The sequence below is a fragment of the Cyprinus carpio genome, chromosome A22 (assembly GCF_018340385.1).
Source record: "Cyprinus carpio isolate SPL01 chromosome A22, ASM1834038v1, whole genome shotgun sequence".
Taxonomy (NCBI): domain Eukaryota; kingdom Metazoa; phylum Chordata; class Actinopteri; order Cypriniformes; family Cyprinidae; genus Cyprinus; species Cyprinus carpio.
In genome coordinates, this window is record NC_056593.1 from 7,854,688 (window position 1) to 7,873,075 (window position 18,388).

Below are 18,388 nucleotides of genomic sequence, written 5' to 3' on the forward strand. Positions count from 1 at the left end.
CCTGATTGGCAATGTACAAGCTGCAAAGTTTCTTTACACACAACAGATACACAAGGGAAGAGGTTTTAAGTTAATAACGTCGACCAAAGGCTCCACCTCCCTGCATTCCGCTGCCTTGCATCATCTGATTCGGTCGGTTTAAGGCTCCAGAGAGTGACTGGGACGTCCCTGTCTGTATGTATCCACCTCGGCTGCAGAGCAGACAAATACATATGTTTCAGGTGGAACAACAACAACAAAAACGGTATAATTTACCCATGATAACCGGTTAATCCAAACAAGACAATAATAGCATAAATCTCGCTACCTTGCCATTCCACCCCGTGCCATGTGACCCTGTCCCGGGACACCTCGGTCTGCTCCTAAAAAGAAAGGTAGTAAGTCAGAAAGGAAGAGAACATGCAACGTTTTCTGAACTTAATAGATGTTTATCGGACAAACCTTGCCAGTTTCTGTCCCCGTCCATTTTACGTCCAGGCTCCCAGTCTCTGTTGTCACGATAAAAAGGAAGCAGAGCAAAACAACTGAACAAAGAGAGGTCTTTACCATTTAATGAAGCAGCACATCTGACGAGATGAGAAAAAACAACTTACCCGCCTGGTACTGGCCTCGAAGGATTCATTCCACGCTTGTCAAAGCTGCCACCCCAATTGTCACGATTGTCCCTGCCATGTCTGTCCCGATCTGAAAAGTGCTGTGAATGGAGAAAATATGATGAGATGCTGTCCAATACCTGAGGATCAAATCTAATGATGGTCTGTGAAGGACTTTTCTTACCTGGTTGTCTCTGTCTCCTTGCATCCCGCCTCGGTTGTCTCTCCTGTTTGAAAAGGCATGTAAATTATTAAAGTATAGTAGCAAAATCTATACACAACAAATTTGGGTGCCATTGGACAGAGCTGGCATTACCTGTCCATCATCATGTCATCCTGATAGCGGCTGCGGTCTCTGTGGTCAAAGTCTTGGTACCGATCTTGGCGTCCCAAATCTGATCGTCCATAGCGATCATCCATGGTCATTCTCTTCATCTGCCAGTCGTCTTTTCTGTACATTTGAAAGATGAAGCAGAAAAACTTGTTAATCCCAAACACTCCTGCAGGGTCAGAAATGACAAATCAAGACGTTCCTAGTCAGTGAACTTTCTTAAAAAGAATCAGGTAGAGTTAGAATTTGGTTGTGGAAACCTTGTCTTTTTCTGGTTTTGCTAATTTTTCGCAGAAGGAAAATCTGGGACTTCGGCAACCCTACTCTATGCGTACCTGCCATCCATGTCATAAGGCCTCTTAAGGGGACGTCGGTCCTGTTCAAAGCGTAGCTGGTCCTGTTGTCGCCTCAGCTCCTCCCTCTCACGATGAATGCGCTCCTGTTCACGCCGCCGCTCGTACTCTATTCGGAGACGTTCGCGCTCCAGAAACTCCCGCTCCATGCGATCGGCATTCAGTCGCTGCTTCTCCACTTCCAGCCAGTTGCGCTTCCTCATCAACCTCTCCTTCTCCTCCCGCTCCCTGAAGAGGCGGATACGCTCTCGCTCCGAACGGCTGTCGCGGTCTCGCTCACTGGAATATAATTTAAACAGGTTGAGAAATCAGTGGGAAAACTGCTAAGTTGGTTTCTGAACAACAGTAGATCAGGTTGAGGGGAAGATGATAATGGGAGGCAGTAGTTACCCAGAGTGTCTGCGTCTCTCCACCTCTCTAATCTCTCGTTCCCTCTGCCTTTGACGCTCCCTCTCTCTCTGCTCTTTGATCTGGTCAAACGACAAAATGTCCTTCCTCTCCTTGCTGGAGGACTTACGGTCACGACTCTTAGTGCTCTAAAACAGAAATTGGTGCATCACTTCAACAACACTTCCAAAAGCACTTGGCAGTTGGATTTAAAACCACTCCAATTATGAAACATACTCGTTCTTTGCTTTTTGTTTTCACGCTGATGACTGGCTCTCCTTTTGACTTATCCATCACGACAGTCCTCTCTCCTCCTGGCTCTTTAATGGCAAGATTGAACCATTAAGATCTGGACACATTAAGATACTACTTAAAGTATTAACAAATGCAAGCTAATATTTTTACCTTTTCCATCAGAGCTTTCAGGCTTCTCCTCTTTGTTCTCAGATCTGTAAGGATGAATCCGTATGATGAGATTTATGCACTTATTTGGCATGCAGAGATGTCTTCAAATACTATTGATCTATGACTTACTTTTCTGTCTTAGAGTCCGAAGAGTGTCTTCTGTCACTGCCAGAATTTTTGGTATCGCTTTTGTCAGCAGGCTTTTTTCCGGCAGGCTCGTTTTTAGCCTAAATATAGATACAGATCAATCAACCACCCAACACTGATGCAATACTTCATGCACCGGTGCAATTCATAATTGAAAGTTTAGAAATATAGGCCCAATTCATTTGAAAGTAGAAAATATAGGCCCTTACACACTATAGCACTGAACCCTGCAGAGCTACTGTCCTGCAGATTTCAGCTCCATGCAATCAGGTGCTACTTCATAATTGACAGGTGTGTTGGAGCAGGGTTGGAACTGAAGTCTGCAGGACAGTAGCTCTCCAGGAGCAGGGTTGGAGATCCCTGCACTAGAGAAACTTTCTGCAAGGAAAGAAGATCCATTTCAAGTGAGAGTCAAGTCAGTTTGAAATAAAACAAATCAAATGAATTGGATCTCCAACTGTAGGAACTGTCATTGGTGAATAGGGCTTTTCGCACCGCTTTAGTTCCAGAACTAAATGTACAGTACTAAAGTACTGGGATGATTTTGCGTGAACTGTTTCCCAGTACCATTTAAAGGGATGCATTCGCACCAAGAGTGTGTACTAGGACGTGACGTAAGCCGGTCGACAGCGATGTCATTTGTGTGCGGCTTTCAACAACGTTAACAAAGAAGAACAACGTTATCAACAGGAGGATGGAGGATGCTGTGATCGGAGCTGTGTCTCGCGGGTTTCACAATAATGGACATGGAATGTCGACGTATACATAAAGGGACTGAAAGAACGGAAAGGAGGACTAAGAATCTCAAACGACAACTGGCAGTGCTACATTTGCTACAAGTGCCTGCACTTCAGCGTCCATCCAGCTGTCCATCATACTTGCGAAATAAGTTGACACAATGTTTACAGTATGTTTACACAGCGTTTTAAATAATGGCAGGTGAGGGCGTTTTTGAACGCTTCTGGCCAATCAATGTCTACTTACGTCACGGGTAGTACCAGTTGTGCTGGTTAGACCCTGCTCCGGAATAGGAGCTAATTTGGTTCTCGAAAAAGACAGTCCGGCAATAAAATCGCACCCAGTTCCTGCGGTGAGAAAACGCCCAAAAGTGGGTAGTTCCACAATTAGTTCTGATACTATGAAAAGGTTCCCGCGGTGCGAAAGGCCCTAATGAAACACACCAATGGACACTTGCAGTGATTTCTAGCTTCCTCTAGCGTGTTAGCACCTTAAACTAAATGGTTTGGGTATAAACTAAACCATATACCCTTTCAACTGAAATCATCCGGCCATGCAGCTCAGTTCTGTGCAGATGACTGATGCACTTTGTTGCCTCCTCAGTAGAGCACATCGTAACAAAGCCATAGCAGCGTGCACCTGGGCTTCGAGCGTTTGTTACTACTTTAGCACCAACAACCTGCAAGAAGTACGGACATGTAATAACGAATCAGGACACTTTCTATCCTCAGTAATACCAAACTTCTAATGTCTAGTTTTCTGTAACATGCAGACCTTGCCATATTTGCTAAAGAGATTCTTCAGATCTGTCGCTCTGGTGGTTGAAGAGAGTCCACTGACCCAGAGGTTCCTTCCGCTAGCAGCTGCGCCACCTTATAAGACACATAATCAATTTAGCAAAATCCAGAAACAATTTCTTGTTTAAAAGTAGTTCACTGGACTCCCACCTTTATCATCTTTCGAGTCAGGCTTGCTTGATGTATCCTCATCACTACTAGAGAAAAACAATACGCCATTATGAGAAATTGAATGGGCAGTTTAAACGGGATCACCAGTGTTGATAAACAAATACCCACCTAGTGAGGACAAACAACCTCAAGCAATGAACAATGATTTGGATACTACAACTTAAATAGTCATGTGAAGCCCAATTATGTTAAAAACATACCTTGGAATATGATGGCAAACCTACAACTTACGTAAATTAGTCATGTGAAGCCCAATTATGTTAAAAACATACCTTGGAATATGATGGCAAACCAAATTTTTGGGTACATTACTTTTTGAAGGTAGAAAAGATATGACAAAATGGTAGACGAAATGCGCAGTTGCTTAGACCTCCCATGAGCACCCATACTTGTTAAAAAAAAGGAGCCAAAGAAACAGAGAAAGCCATTGTTCTAGTAGACAGAAAACAACAAACCTCTTTTTCTGATCATCACCCTCTACAGAGGACTCTTTCACTTCTGACGACTCAGCAGGTTCAGTCTTCTTGCATTCCTCGACCGCTTCTCCTTTAGATGCCCTTTCCGAATCAACTGCGCTTTCGATATCGCACAAATCTGTTTCGCTAGCTTTAGCTGCCTGAGCAGAAGTGCTCTCAGTGTCCACCAAATTGTCCTGAATGTTTTCTTGGTCCTTACTTGTTGATTCAATTTCACTTTGCGTCGATGCATCAACGTCCATTTCACAGGCTGACGATTCTGCTTCCAAATTGGCGGCCTCCTCGGTGTTAGCGAGGTCCTGCACATTGTCTTCCTCTTTGTGAGAATCCCAGACTGAAGATTTCTTGTCTTCAGTCGGCTCTTCAGTGGTGTGTTCCTTAAGCGGCTCTGATATACAAGACCCGGCTACTTTCTCACTTTCTACGGATTTAACAGGAATAGAATGGCACAGAGTTTAATCACTTCTGAGACATTGCAATGGTTATCGTGGAACTGGACTAGGACGTGGCCCTCTGCTGTCTCATACACAAACAAAGGCAAGCTACCTTGTGAAGAGACTGGAAAAACCAAAGCGAGAACAATCAACAAGCTTCCAGACAACAGGCCATTTCTTTTCAGTTCACCTGCACCCCAAAGCAGAGGGCAAGCTGTTGACTAGGGAAAGCCACAAGACCCGCACCACATCCGAGTGTCCATCGTCAACTTAAGTACTTGAAGTGTCCGTGATATGGAAGCAGCAGCTTGTGCTGTCTTTACAGGAATTGCGTTTCTTTTGAAACAAGCAAATGGTCCATTAGTGAAATCTCCAATTAACAAAGTCCTAAAGAGATTTTGCTTCAGCATGATCCAATTCTTCTCATCTTCTCTTTGTGCTCTTCTTTAGGCAACCTAGAAAGACTAAATTGCATCTGCAACAACCATTTAAACCAACCTGTGTGCTAACTGAAACAGATTACTGGCTCTTTGCATATCTGCACCTTTCAAAAAAGCATGTGACTATAAAGTGGTTCTAAATCAATATAAATGGTTAAATGTCTATTGACAGCAATGCATAAAGCCAGTAATCAACTTTGGATTCCCAGTCTCTTGTTCCTGAGTAACCTGATACATTTATACTAAAAGGACTTTAAGGCTTCACCCTGACCTTAAAAGCAATTCCAGACAACCCCATACAGTACCTTTTTCACTTTTTGTGTCCTCGCATCCATGCTCACCATCATCATCCTCCTGCTAAAGATGGAAAATAAGATGAATAAAAGAAACCCAACACCCATCAGAACAAAACAACTCTCAAAAAATGTTAACTTGAATACCTGACAAGGCGCTTCCTCGTTCTCATCCACATTTGCGTCATTAGGCTCCATTTCCTGAATGCCAAAAAAAGCGTCACATAACGTGCAATAAGAAAAGAACGGCAGTATCAGTGGCTAATTTTAAAACCTCACCTCCTCTACCCCAGATTTACTCATGACAACATCACAGACATCCTCCACGTCATGGTCATTTGCATCATCCTCCCTCAGGTTGCCTGTGTTCTCTTCGTACGACAATGTGTCTAGAACCTCCTCGTCATATTCATCTCCATCAGGCCCACCTCCGTTGCCCATATCAGCTTCATCTAGGACATTCATGTCCATAATATCCATCTCATGTAGGTTCTCTGGAATAGCATCCGGGTCCTCCTAAAGGAAGTAAAAGCGGCTCTTAGTTTTGATAAACCTATGCAAAATAACCCAACCCAGTTACATAGATCATATCCATAAACAACTTTATATGACAAAGCACCTGGCCGTCAACAGAGTCCTCCTCAAGGGTGCAATCTCAGGTTCATCCTGTCTCTCTTCCCTACAGAACGAAAAAAAAAAAATGGTTTCAAACTATAACCTTGAAGCAAGTTTTGAGAAAATTTGTTAAACATGATAATGTAGAAAATGAGTTGAAAAAAAAAAGAAACATTAAAACACACTTTACCTTTTGGGGTTCGCCGAGGTGTTTTTTTAGGAGTTATCTCTAAGTGTACAATGATCTCATCTGGATTCCCGCCCTCTTCTTCAATGGCCTAAAAATGAAAGTATGATTTATAGAGTCATATACAAGCATAAACGCCACCCATCTGCCTACTGTTTACAGCTTCACAACAATCCATAATTGTTCTACAATGACAACCTACACTTCATTCAATGCATATTACGCAAGCATTGAATTCAAAACATACTGCAAAGCAAGTTTGATGTCAGTAACAGCCAGACAGTTGTGTAAAAAAAATAAATAATAATAAATGTTATAAAAACGCATGCATTTGACAAATTAACACTAGTAACCATCCACCCCAGTATGCATGCAAAGCATGTTTAATCTAATATATAACAGGGAGTTGTAAAATGATTAGATATGTCTATATCTGGAGTTATATCTCTTGCCTTTTTGAGTCTTTCTGAAAGCAGGCTCTTATTGCCGCTGATGTCGAGATTTCGGCGCTTCAGCTCGGCCTTCAAATCGATCACTCTCAGCTCCGATAATTTACGAACCCCCGCCTCCACAGGCCCCACGTCTGGTGTAGACGAGTCTGACATGTTTTCAGGATGTGAGAACGTTACGGTGGAAGCAGAAGGACGAGTCTCTCTCTCTCTACCCCGCGCACACTCACCGGATTATAGATAGAGCACGATAAACAGCGTTTCTCAGTCAAAACAAAATGGCGCAGTCCACTAGTGTCCTGCGCATGCGTCTGCCTTGGGATTTTAGGCGCATGCGCGCAAGCGTCAGCATGGTCAAGGGCTGTTTGACAGAAGCGCGGGAATAACTGTTGTCCAAGAAGGTTTTTGCGAATAAGATGCATTACAGGTAGGAATGGAAATCGAATATTAGACAAAAATAGTCTATTTAGTCAGTTATTAATAAAATTTTACATTAGCTTATGTGATGGTAATATTTAAGGACATTTTGAAAGGAGTGCATGAACTTTATAACATTTGCCTGACTTTCCAAAAATAATGTTACTTGGCGTTGGTCTTTTAGTGAGTAAAAGAGCATATTATAATTACACATTGCGTGTCAGTCAAGGTCACCTAACATAGTGGGTACTGATATGTTTTAGAGGGTAAAAACATAGTGTATATGACATGCTAGATATGTATTTTGTTTAGCATGATGAAATTTAAGTGATTGATGCGTTACAATCATTACCACAGACAGAATCACTTGTGGTGTAGTTTAATGAAAAAAAAAAAAAAAAAAAAAACAACAACAACAAAAAAATTATGATAATTTAATGCACTGGCAAATGTATCAACAATAGGATACTGTAAGCTGTAAGGGTATACCAACTTTCTCAGTTACATTACATTCACAAGCTTCTGTAACATGGCAGTCAGGGTGAAATATAAAAAAATCACACTGTGGTAACATACACTGTAGCATCCAAGATGCACAGCTTTGAACACTTTCCTGCTAAATGGAATTTGGTAAGTTGCTAAATTTAAATGGGAGCTCCTGAGAAGAGGCGCTAGGCAAACTCTTGATGGCGGGAGGTTCTTCGGATTCAAAGTACTCAGGACATATGGTTTCCTCTGGTTCATTTTTTAGGCTAGAAAATGTGGGTGATTCCATGGGTCCTTGATAGCAGGACCATGATGTAGATGCAGATCTGATGGAGGAAGGGTTTAAGTCGGGCAGGTTAGCTCTGAAGCTTTCACTGAAGGATGAAGACTCCATTATACTGGAGTTTTGTCGGTCAGAGGAGGAGGTGTGAGAGAGTCGTGGCTCGTGGAGGTTGAGTTTTGACACTAATGGTTTGCCTACACTGACTCTTTGCTCTTCCAAGACCTCTTCATCCAGATTAGTATACTTGTAGTGTAGACAAACAGTAAACGAGAGCTCTTTCTGCAAGGGGAAAGTAAGATATGCCAGCAGGGGCGGCGTTAGGGGTGGGCTAAGGGGGCTGGAGCCCCGAATGTTTTCAGTAAAGCCCCGAATGTTTTTATTACCAACATGCATCAATGAGTACCACCAACTGCATCAATTGAGTTTTTTCATGCCCAATAAAGTCATTTATATTAGAATTTAATTAAATAAATAAATAATATTTCTCTCGACTCTCACGTCTACAGTGTCTGTCAATTTACGCGTTGTCATTCACACCCGACAAAAACCGCCACACACTGAGTCTAGTGCTTTGACTGACAATGTAAACTGGCCAACCATCGATGAGCGTCTGTACGATCCAGCCAATGATATGAGATCTTTTGGAGCCATTTGTTGGCGTGTAGTATTTTACTAGATCAATTTATTTGAAAAATTAAAATGGATATTTGAAAATTCTTCAAAAGAATAACCAACACTTGTTCAGGTATCTGTAACTTTAATCATAGTATTTATATTTCTTTTTCGGTTTTAAATTGTTGTCTGATTAACGTTACATTTTGAACTCTAACACTTAACGGTTGCGCAGCACAGTCTTTAGGACACACACACCCAGAAGAGCGGTTATAATGTTTGTTTAGCACGGTCTGTGGCAGGACTTTTCGTGTCAGGGCAACAATTTCAATAAACAAGATAATAAAAAAGACACATTTCGCAAAGGAAATGGTTCCAAACAAAGCATGTTGTTGTGCTCTGCAGCAAACACACAGCGGTGACTGAATATTGCTTGAATCAATGATTCACACTGACCCATTCATAAAAACAGTTGCTTACTTTTTTCTGAATGAATCATCTTTTTTCGAACAATCCATCGATTAAATGACTGACCGACTCACTCATTAAGGCAGTGCTTACCGCCACCGGGAGTGGCAAAGTACCATTCTAATTTTTTTTCTCGAGATAAATATTTTTTGTATGTGTGAAGGATGCATTTCAGTGGCTTGAGTATTCCGTATCCAGAAATTCTGCATTCTGCTTTTCTTGTCGTCTCTTTGAATCATATCCGAAACAGCAAAAGACACATTAACAAGTGCAAGTTTCTCCAACTGGAAAGAGCTTTCAGTGTAGGCTTGAGCTTACAAAACAGCTGAACAGGACACATGGAGGATATGAATGATGACACAGACTTCAGTAGAGGGTAGGGTTTTATCTGCCAGACTGAATAACTTCTGTTTTACTGTAATGCATAAACACAGAGATAAAGTCCTTTGACCGTATATCTTTGTAGAGTAAGAGTATGTCAGTGCACTGCTTACTGTTTGCTTCTTAGTGTTCTACCAGGACAGTGTAGCCCAGTCAGCTTGATTGGAAAAGAAAAGAAAACTGAGAGACGAGACAAAAAAAAAAAGCGAGATAGAGACACAACATCAGCATATGTGTCAGGATACAAGGGAAAACTTTAAATAAAATGTTTTAAATTTTGTTTTTGTATATTTTAAACAAGGTAAATCTTTCTGATTTATTAAAATAAAAAGTCACATACATGGATTTTTCTGGGCTAAGCCCCGGATCTCCACTCACCCTAGAACCGCCCCTGGTTATAAGTAATACATTAAATATACAGGGATTGGACAAAATATTGTGAACACCCATTATTATACAGGTTAATAAAATTTGTTTAGGCCAGAGTGAAAAAACAAAGGTTGATTATCTTTTATTTATCTTTTCAGTGTTTAGTACAAGCACTCAGTGAAGTGATTTGTCAGACTTCCAAGAACAACAATTGAAGCCTGTTTAGCAGGAACATCCGTAACCTTAACATCCCAATTTGTTCAGTGTTTTAGGAACAACAGTCTTCACAATAATGACTACATACACAAAGCATGACAAGACTTTATCAACAAAGAAGTGTAGCAGGTGAAAACCGAAAAGTGGATAATATGGGCCGTCGAAAACTATGAAGAACTACTGCTGCAAAATGACAGCAAGCCTCAACAGTCACCTTAAATACCCAGATTCCACAAAAACTGACCACAGAGAACTTTACAAAGCCAACATCAATGAAAGTCATGTACCTGCTAAAATTTTAATCACCAATACTAATGGTGTGATCTTAAACCTGATGTTAAAACTTCAACATCTGCCCTGGCCAGACAAATCACCTGAAAATAACCTGACTTGAATATTACCAAACCACTGTGAACAGTTTGGAGAGAAGAATGAGAAGCAGATTCCCTTCTTCAAGATCTCTGAAATAAGGGGCTGATAGATGACATTCCACTAGAGACACTTCAAAAGTCGTATGAATCTATTCTAAGAAGGATGGAAGCTGTATTAAAGGCAAATAGTGGTAAAACACCTTCAAGATTGCAGACAGAGCAAGATTGGAAGGCATTATTACTGTAATATTATACACTTTGTACTGTAATGTTTTCTCACCGGTAAATGAGACAATAGGTAATCTAACAGCATTGCATTCAACTCTCAACCAACACTGTCTCTCATTGTGTCGCTGGTTAGCCTCTGGACTGCCTGAGCACATTCATGTTTTGGAGGAGCCATGGCTTTGCAGAGTGATTATGCAGGGAAGGTGGGATCTTGCTTTCAAAGCTAGCTTGTTATTGCTTCTGAAATCACCTACCCTACCTTTAAAGGGATACTCCACCCCAAAATGAAAATTTTGTAATTAATCACTTGTGTCGTTCCAATGTCGTTCCAAACCTGAGGAAGGGAGAAGAGGAAAAAGTCAAGGTCCATAAAAGGTATGAAAGCAAAAGCTTCGTTCGTCTTCGGAACAAGATTTAAGATATTTTGGATGGAAACCGGGAGGCCTGTGACTGTCCTATAGACTGCCAAGTAAATAACAGTTTCAAGGTCCATAAAAGGTATGAAAGTCATCATCAGAATACTCCATCTGCCATCAGACGTGCAATCTGGGTTATATGAAGTGACTGGAACACTATTTGTAAGCGAAGAAAACAAAAATAACGACTTTATTCAACAATTCCTTTGTCAACAGTCTCCTCTGTGTCTCTCCATATCACCATATGCTGCGTTTGCTCTTCTGTATCATCCGCGCCACAGGATGCACTGTTTTCTTTCAAATCAAAGCTAAATACACGTAGAAACAGCACATCCTTGTGGCGTGGATGATACAGAAGAGCATGCAGCATACGGTGATATGGAGAGAAACAGAGGACACTGTTATTTATTTGGCAGTCTATGGGACAGTCACAGGCCTCCTGGTTTTCATCCAAAATATCTTAAATTGTGTTCCGAAGACGAACGTAGCTTTTACGGGTTTGCAACGACATGGGGGTAAGTGATTAATGACAAAATTTTCATTTTGGGGTGGAGTATTCCTTTAATAACAAAATATATTGCCTATTTCCAGGTGTTCCCTCATTTTGACCAACTCCTGTATTATACTGTGCACATACTGTACCTTGAGCCTTTGCAGGGCACTAATACGAGTGAAGAGCTGAGGCTGTTCCAGAGGCAGTAGATCATCCATGGACAGTAGTAAGCTACCAGCCTCAAGAAGACTCTCCTGATTGCTGTGCTTCAGGTCTACTTCAGGACCCTGAAATTATATCATTGTCAAAACTGACTACAAAAGATACACCAAGTTAAAGCAGGCCATGAAAAGTCAATGTATTTAATTAATAGGAAAGCAATTAATGATACATCTTTGTTATATTTTCTCAGGACTAATTCAATACATTCTTTGCTGATCAAGAAAGTCAGTTTACCTCTGTAAAATCAGAGAGCTGAACAGAGCAGGACACAATGTCTTTAGGAGTCTCCAATATCCGAGAGTAGATGATCATGATATTGGAGAACTCTGCAGCAAAACCTAGCTGTACCTTGACACCGCATTCGAACTGAAGACAGCAGCTCTCTGGGAGGACTGGAACAATTCACACACAATCGTCATTATGTATATCATAATTTTATCTATATCCGAAGTGCTTTGCTTAAGGATACAAACTAAAAGGGTTTTATTATGAAAAGGTCGAACCATGAGCGATGGCCCACTGTAAGTTTCGCGTTGATGCTGTGACTTGGCATGCTGGAGCCTGAATGCTGTCTGTCAGGGCACGACGCTCCGAGAGATTGCTGCGCAGCTCTAGAGCCTGCCGACCACGAGTGATTTCACACCTTCCCATGTCTGCAATGGACACTGACTCTGTAAAACTATGTGGTCACACTTGCTGTAATCAGTTTTTTTTTTTATAGGATCCTATGATGTAGATGTGACTTAAATTTAATTGCACATTTTGTTACAACAAAATGTCAATACCAAAAATGATTTGAACATTAATCCCAAACCTTCAGCTACTTTGTCAAGTATGACCGTGACCTTCTCTGGCTCCATCAGTCTTTTCTTAAGGAAGCTCATGAAGATTCCATTAGAGAGATCGTCTTTATTTACTTCAAAAGCTTCGGCATCAACACACCTGAATCCAGAATGTGAAGATTGTAATCACAATTTCTAGATGTCAATAAAATGTACTGTCATTGCATTAGACTTACGTGGCATAGCCAAACACTATGTTTGCTGTCACTCTCAAGGGGCCAGGTTGTGGGATGCTCTCGTCATTTGGGTTTCTGAATGAACAACACAACTGAGTCAGTTTCAAGTACAATTTTATGCACAATAATTCAGAACTGATACACTCATGAATCAAACTGCACCGTTTCCGACACATGTCCAATAGAAAGACATTAAGTCCCGTCTGGCGCTCTTGCATGCGCTGTAACACATCCTGCACCCAGAGGCAGTGCTTGAACGTATAAGAGGCTGGCGCATCGATGGGTACCATGAAACTGTTCCCATAGTTTTCATAGCCATGACCAGCAAAGTACAACAGCCCTGGTGGACATGGATGAAATGATCCAAATGTTTTTAATAAACAAACAATCAGGATGTATAGAACTTAGAAATTGGCCTAACATTCTATAGTTGTAGAAGTCTAAATGATGCAACAAAGAACTAACCATAAACACCTCGATCCAACAGCAGCAAGAACTCAGTAACAGCACTATGCATCTCCTGCCAGTTGAGGTCCAGCAGAGAGACGACTTTAAAGTCTAACTGGCGTAGAAGGTTTGTCAGCTCATGCACATCTGCCATGGGAGCTCTCAGCTGCCGGTGATGCAGGTAGTTCATGTTCCCAATAAGCAGTGCTACCTTATCAGTGGCTATAATTTTTGAAGTGACAAGATTGACATAGCAGATCCTCCGAATACAATAAATGCCAAGAGTAACCACCACACTTCTGCTTATCACTTACCGCAACAATCACCCATTTGCCTTGGACCTGCATCAGAAACACCTGTAAAACATAAGGTGCATGTGAGTGACAAGAAAGCATCAGTAGATGTGTTAAATTCAAACAATTAAACAGATTGTGCTTACCTACTTTAGGCGCTTCCCATGAGGCATCAGAAAATGAACCAGGACCTGAGTGAAAACAGGCCATGCTATAAAGAAAAGTCTTTTATCTATTTATTTCATTTATATTCAAGGGGATGATTATAAATAATTTTGTCTTGCCGTCTTACCGATGTTAACTTGGACCTGATCACTCCACGCTTCATGATAGAGGTTGTAAACCTTGCAGTAATATGTACCTCTGTCTGCTGTGGTTATGCATGGAATCTGAGGACAAGCACATATAGATGCCCAAGTAAATTCAAGTGAATTACTCTACACATTCAACTGTGAGACTTTGATTAGTACCTTTAAGATGCTTCTAGTACAGTTTGGCATTGGCTGTTTGTTAAGATACCATTGGAACTGGGGAGGCGGATTGGCCTGAGCAGTGCATTCAAGATAGAGAGTGTCTCCCTCCATCAACACTTGAGGCCTAGGTTGCCGAGTTATATACACCCCACTAGCTGACGAAGGGAAGTAGTCACTGCTGGAACCTGCAATTGACGTAATTTATCAGTGATGAAGGAAATGTGATTAATTTCAGACTCAGCTTAAAGTGAAATCTTCACATGCCTGCACTTGCGCCTCCAGACCTCACTAGACGTACATGAGCCCAGTTGGAGAAGACGTACTTGTCCCCAGAACTTACACGGCAGATGTAGGGGCCCTGTTGAGCCAGACTAACAGGATTCAGCACCAGCTCTGGGCCATTGCCTCTTGGCACCTACCGAGAACATTAAGAACCAGACTTAGGTTAATATTCTTAGGGTAATATTCAGTAGGTTTAGACTTAGGGTAATATTAAGTAGGTTCATTTAATATCCAATAGGTTCAGTTACAAATTTAGTGCACCAGACCTCATCTTTGCCCTTGAACCACTGGTAGGTGAGGTCCACAGGTCCGACTGCTCTGCAGCTCAGAACCACGGGACTTCTTTCTGGTACCCGCTGACTCTGTGGCTGGAGTGTGATGTCAATCTGCTCCATCACTACCCAACAAAACAAATAACACCTGAGTGATATGACTCACCCTCTTCTGCTTGGGTTACCAAACCAAAACTCTAACCACAAAGGCACACCACAGTGAGGATGGAGGAACTGTTCTAGATTAGATCATAATCATTTTGTATATGTATTTAGCTACCATGTGTAGTGAGAAACCCAACAGCCTCTCTGTGCTCGATTTTCTTCAGGCATTGAAGCAGGAAAGCCAAGGTGCACCCTCTATCTGCAAGGAGGGCAAGCAGGTATCGGCCAGGACTGCCATGTGGACTTAGCACTTTGAGTGAGCAGTCAGTCAGCTCTTTGTCACTACAAAAAAGTAGATCCTGTACTTGTGAATCGGTCACACCCTTGCACAGTATCGGTTAGTTATTTCAAACAATTGAGTCTATATATGTCCTACCTATAGCAGAACTGTGGCTGTTCGGCCACTGCCTTTGCCAGCTGTTTCCAACCACACTCTAGATTGTCTAGCATGTAACCAAGTCTGTTTAGCGTTGCCTCGCTCAGGGTTTCTACACCCAAATTCTTGTCCCCCATAACTTGGTAAATGATCTGAGAAATAAATGACAAGAGGTTTATTTAAAAAAAAATCGTCAGACAGTTTTTTTTTTTTCAAGATGTACGATTTAGTTTTCAGTTATTCAACAAAATGTTGGTGCCTATTTTTTTTTAAATCAACTTGAATATGAAAATTACATTTCTGTACACATGAACACGTGTTTTTATCTAGACTTGTGTAAAAGACTTCTCTTTTTTATCATCTAAGAATATTTGCTATTGTTACAAACCTATATTACTATTATTTTTTCTCTTTTTTTCAATCATATTAAAAACACTAAATAAACACACACACAAAAACTAGAATACGAGTTTTATATTACCGCTGACTTTGTTCCTGTATTAAAAGACCCAACGTAGCCTATATTAGTAACATGAAAATGCGGAACCTAATGCACTCTATATTTTTCTATATACGAAACATTTGTCAATGGTTTAGGAAAAATAAATTTAAATTACCAACCAAAGAGGTAATTGATCAAAACTGTCACATGAGAAAAGATCGACATTATTGCAGTTAGATCACAGATCAGTATGTAAACTAATATAATGTTCGATTTCATCTTGCAAAATGAAATATATCAAATGAAAAGCTGTTGTTTAATTCAATTTAACTTGACAAAAACACTTACCTGTTATACGGTAATTCAGACTCCAGGAAGTGAGTTTATCCCGGCTTCATAAAACCTAAGTTGTCAAGCGACCGCAGCACAAATATTATTATTTAATGAAATATGATCTCACTGTACGCACTCTGATTATCAATAATCGGTCACTAAATATCCGTTTAACTCACTTTGGATCAGTTACTGCGACTAATGCTTATCAGACTCGGCAAATCAGTATGGTAAACATCCGCAGGAGTTCTGTCTTTTTTTCAGTCAGCAGTTCCTCTTTCTAACATGTATTTGCATGCACTGGCACCACGCGCAGCATGAGCTTTTTACTTTCACCTTCTCTCGACCTATAGCAGCAAGCCATCTTCATGTCGACGAGTCACTCCTGTTGAAGAAGAGGTGTGACCCGTAACCTCACATAACTTGGCCAAATATACAGACAGACAAACAGATGAATTAATTTTGTATAATTAAAGAACTCCAAAATTACCAACTTGTGGAAGAAAATACACATTGACAATTAGAATTATTTTTATTTTTATTTTATGTGAAAGAAAATACACTTTGACATTGCGCATTAGAATTATTTTTATTTTTATTTTATGTGACCGAAGTGAGAAAAACAACACAATAATACAAAGAATGACAACAAAAATACATCCACTTGATCCTCAGACATAGTACCAGCACATCAGCAAAACTGAAAGTTTGCTTATCTTTGTCAGCACTGATTTGTTCGTTACACTGGAAAAGAAGATAAACTTCTCCATATCTGAAGTGCGCCTCAGGTAATGTCCACTGTGAATGCTGGGAAGGCAAAGGTTCACCCAGGCCTTGCTCCCAAAGACGCATGATTATGTCCAAAGTCTCTACATCTTTTTGCCTTTATGCAGTTTATTATGTCTCCAAATATGCTCCTTCCTTAAAAGCTTCCAATATTCCCGACTGTCTGGTTCCAGTTCGTTGAGTTTTTTGGGTGGACCGAGATCCAACTCAAACAACCTGAAGGTATAGGACAACTTGAGATACAAGCATGGTATTTTTCTAGCTTGAGATGCAGTAAATTTGAAATATTGTTTTCACCACTGGATAATAATGAAAAAAAAAAGGCAATTTTGAATTTTTATCTCATAATTCTGACATTTTTCCCTTGCAATTGAGAGAATAAAAGTCTGAATTTTAAGATATACACTTGCAACTCCAACATAAAAATTCACAATTACCTTTTTATTTTTTATTCGGTAGTGGAAACAAAAAGCAGAATTGTGAGATGTAAACTAAATTGAAAAATGTAAACTCAGAATTATTAAAAAAAAAAAAAACTGTGAGATGTAAACTCGCAATTACACGTTTAGAATTTGGAATTGTGAGATATAAAAAAAGTCTGAATTGTGAGATACAAAAATTGCAATATATATATATATATATATATATATATATATATATATATATATATATATATATATATATATATATATATTATTATTATTATTATTATTATTCTGTGCGTAAACAAGCTTCCATAAATAAATGCATTATAAAAGCACAAAGTAAAATACACCATCATACCATTCTGGGTATTCCTCCTTGGGTTTAATAAGAGGATCCTCGCCTTGTTTAAAGATGTTGGCTCCAATTGCATGAGTGCAAAGTCTCACTGGATCCTTACATACTTCTGGACCCTTAAAAACTTCCTTTACCATTCCTTTACCTTTGCCTTTGGTAACTAAAAAAAAAAAAAACATGAATAATAGTTCATAAAAAATAGCTATTTACATATTTTAATGTAAAAATGTCATATGAAATATGATTATAAAACAATATAAATAAAAACAAAAATAAAGACATTATATAATATAATATTAGACAAAAATTCACAAGGTCAGAAGTTGCAGGGTAATGTTGACATTGAATGGATACAAATAAAAACTGAGTACAAAACACACCTTACCTGGTTTCTTACTAGCATAACTACGGGACTGAACCCGTAGAGTATTAATAAAAAGATCGTTACAAGCATTAAGAACAGGCAAGTTCATCCTCTTAAAGCAATGAAGTACGCTATGTGCCATTGTGCCTCTTCAGATCTTCCACCATGCTGTCTGAACTGTACATGTACGTCCTTCCGGGTGAAACCGCAACACGCATGCGCACTTTACGCACACAGTCTAGATCCAAAATGGAGCCCTGTTGGCACAAACATCACAGTTTCCAATAGCGCTCTATATCAAGCAGCACAATAATAATTTGTAAACATACAGTGTTACACAATCTGAACCACGAAGGTGCAAAATATGAAATAAATAAAAGTAAATCCACATCATTGCGCTAAACCAGTCACGCATACCCTCTAGAGGGCAGTAAAGCCGAGGCTATTAAATAAACATCATCAGTTCGGACGAAAGCTGGTTGATGCAGAGAAGCTAGCTAACATGTCGGAGTACAACTCGGTTCAAAAGGGCTCTTTAAAACTGAAAGGAGTCTCTGTAGCAAGTAAAAAGTATGTATT

The 18,388-nt window shown here is 40.1% G+C and overlaps 5 protein-coding genes across 7 annotated transcripts in view; all 5 read right to left on the reverse strand.

The window, feature by feature from the left end:
• LOC109047541 (protein phosphatase 1 regulatory subunit 29-like) overlaps nt 1-18,388 on the reverse strand; it is a 905,211-nt gene that overhangs the window by 344,012 nt on the left and 542,811 nt on the right. The window lies entirely within an intron of this gene.
• The window catches only part of LOC109046565 (beta-1,3-N-acetylglucosaminyltransferase manic fringe), a 788,629-nt gene that overhangs the window by 214,250 nt on the left and 555,991 nt on the right, over nt 1-18,388 (reverse strand). The window lies entirely within an intron of this gene.
• On the reverse strand, nt 69-7,106 carry LOC109046627 (scaffold attachment factor B2-like). Its single transcript, XM_042712446.1, is given in 22 exon segments — nt 69-191; nt 308-362; nt 442-500; nt 594-694; nt 778-820; nt 910-1,044; nt 1,260-1,556; nt 1,668-1,813; nt 1,902-1,984; nt 2,070-2,113; nt 2,199-2,296; nt 3,484-3,633; nt 3,729-3,826; nt 3,902-3,948; nt 4,378-4,819; nt 5,578-5,629; nt 5,713-5,766; nt 5,845-6,081; nt 6,185-6,222; nt 6,225-6,237; nt 6,366-6,458; nt 6,820-7,106. Coding segments are annotated over 22 exon segments (2,559 nt in total). The 5' UTR covers nt 6,973-7,106; the 3' UTR covers nt 69-70.
• Nucleotides 7,654-16,318, reverse strand: LOC109046628 (mucosa-associated lymphoid tissue lymphoma translocation protein 1 homolog). 2 transcript variants are annotated; one of them, XM_042712421.1, is made up of 18 exons: nt 16,059-16,318; nt 15,895-15,949; nt 15,105-15,256; nt 14,844-15,010; nt 14,558-14,688; nt 14,274-14,424; nt 14,007-14,194; nt 13,829-13,925; nt 13,683-13,727; nt 13,558-13,599; nt 13,262-13,465; nt 12,959-13,136; nt 12,797-12,871; nt 12,593-12,720; nt 12,282-12,431; nt 12,013-12,170; nt 11,706-11,843; nt 7,654-8,281 (listed from the first exon to the last, which is right to left on the reverse strand). In XM_042712421.1, the coding sequence occupies exons 3-18, from the start codon at nt 15,239-15,241 to the stop codon at nt 7,850-7,852; spliced, it is 2,421 nt and encodes an 806-aa protein (XP_042568355.1). In that variant the 5' UTR covers nt 15,242-15,256; nt 15,895-15,949; nt 16,059-16,318; the 3' UTR covers nt 7,654-7,849. The 2 variants fall into 2 exon arrangements, with proteins under 2 accessions (XP_042568355.1, XP_018919934.1); XM_019064389.2 differs by having other exon boundaries at nt 15,895-16,318.
• Nucleotides 16,455-18,015, reverse strand: LOC109046630 (39S ribosomal protein L54, mitochondrial-like). Its single transcript, XM_019064390.2, has 3 exons — nt 17,831-18,015; nt 17,449-17,605; nt 16,455-16,881 (listed from the first exon to the last, which is right to left on the reverse strand). Exons 1-3 carry the CDS (start codon nt 17,949-17,951, stop codon nt 16,749-16,751), a joined length of 411 nt encoding a protein of 136 aa, XP_018919935.1. The 5' UTR covers nt 17,952-18,015; the 3' UTR covers nt 16,455-16,748.

Excerpts from the sequence above, each read along its gene's own strand:
- LOC109046630 (XM_019064390.2), bottom strand. The coding sequence starts at position 17,951 with ATGGCACATAGCGTACTTCATTGCTTTAAGAGGATGAACTTGCCTGTT. Across the intron at positions 17,606-17,830 it reads TTATGCTAGTAAGAAACCAG|TTACCAAAGGCAAAGGTAAA; the intron begins GTAAGGTGTGTT and ends TTTTTTTTTTAG. Across the intron at positions 16,882-17,448 it reads AAGGAGGAATACCCAGAATG|GTTGTTTGAGTTGGATCTCG; the intron begins GTATGATGGTGT and ends CTATACCTTCAG.
- LOC109046628 (XM_042712421.1), bottom strand. The coding sequence starts at position 15,241 with ATGGGGGACAAGAATTTGGGTGTAGAAACCCTGAGCGAGGCAACGCTA. Across the intron at positions 12,171-12,281 it reads ACAGTGGGCCATCGCTCATG|TCCTCCCAGAGAGCTGCTGT; the intron begins GTTCGACCTTTT and ends GAATTGTTCCAG. Across the intron at positions 8,282-11,705 it reads GTGCCCTGCAAAGGCTCAAG|AAAGAGCTCTCGTTTACTGT; the intron begins GTACAGTATGTG and ends TTCCCCTTGCAG.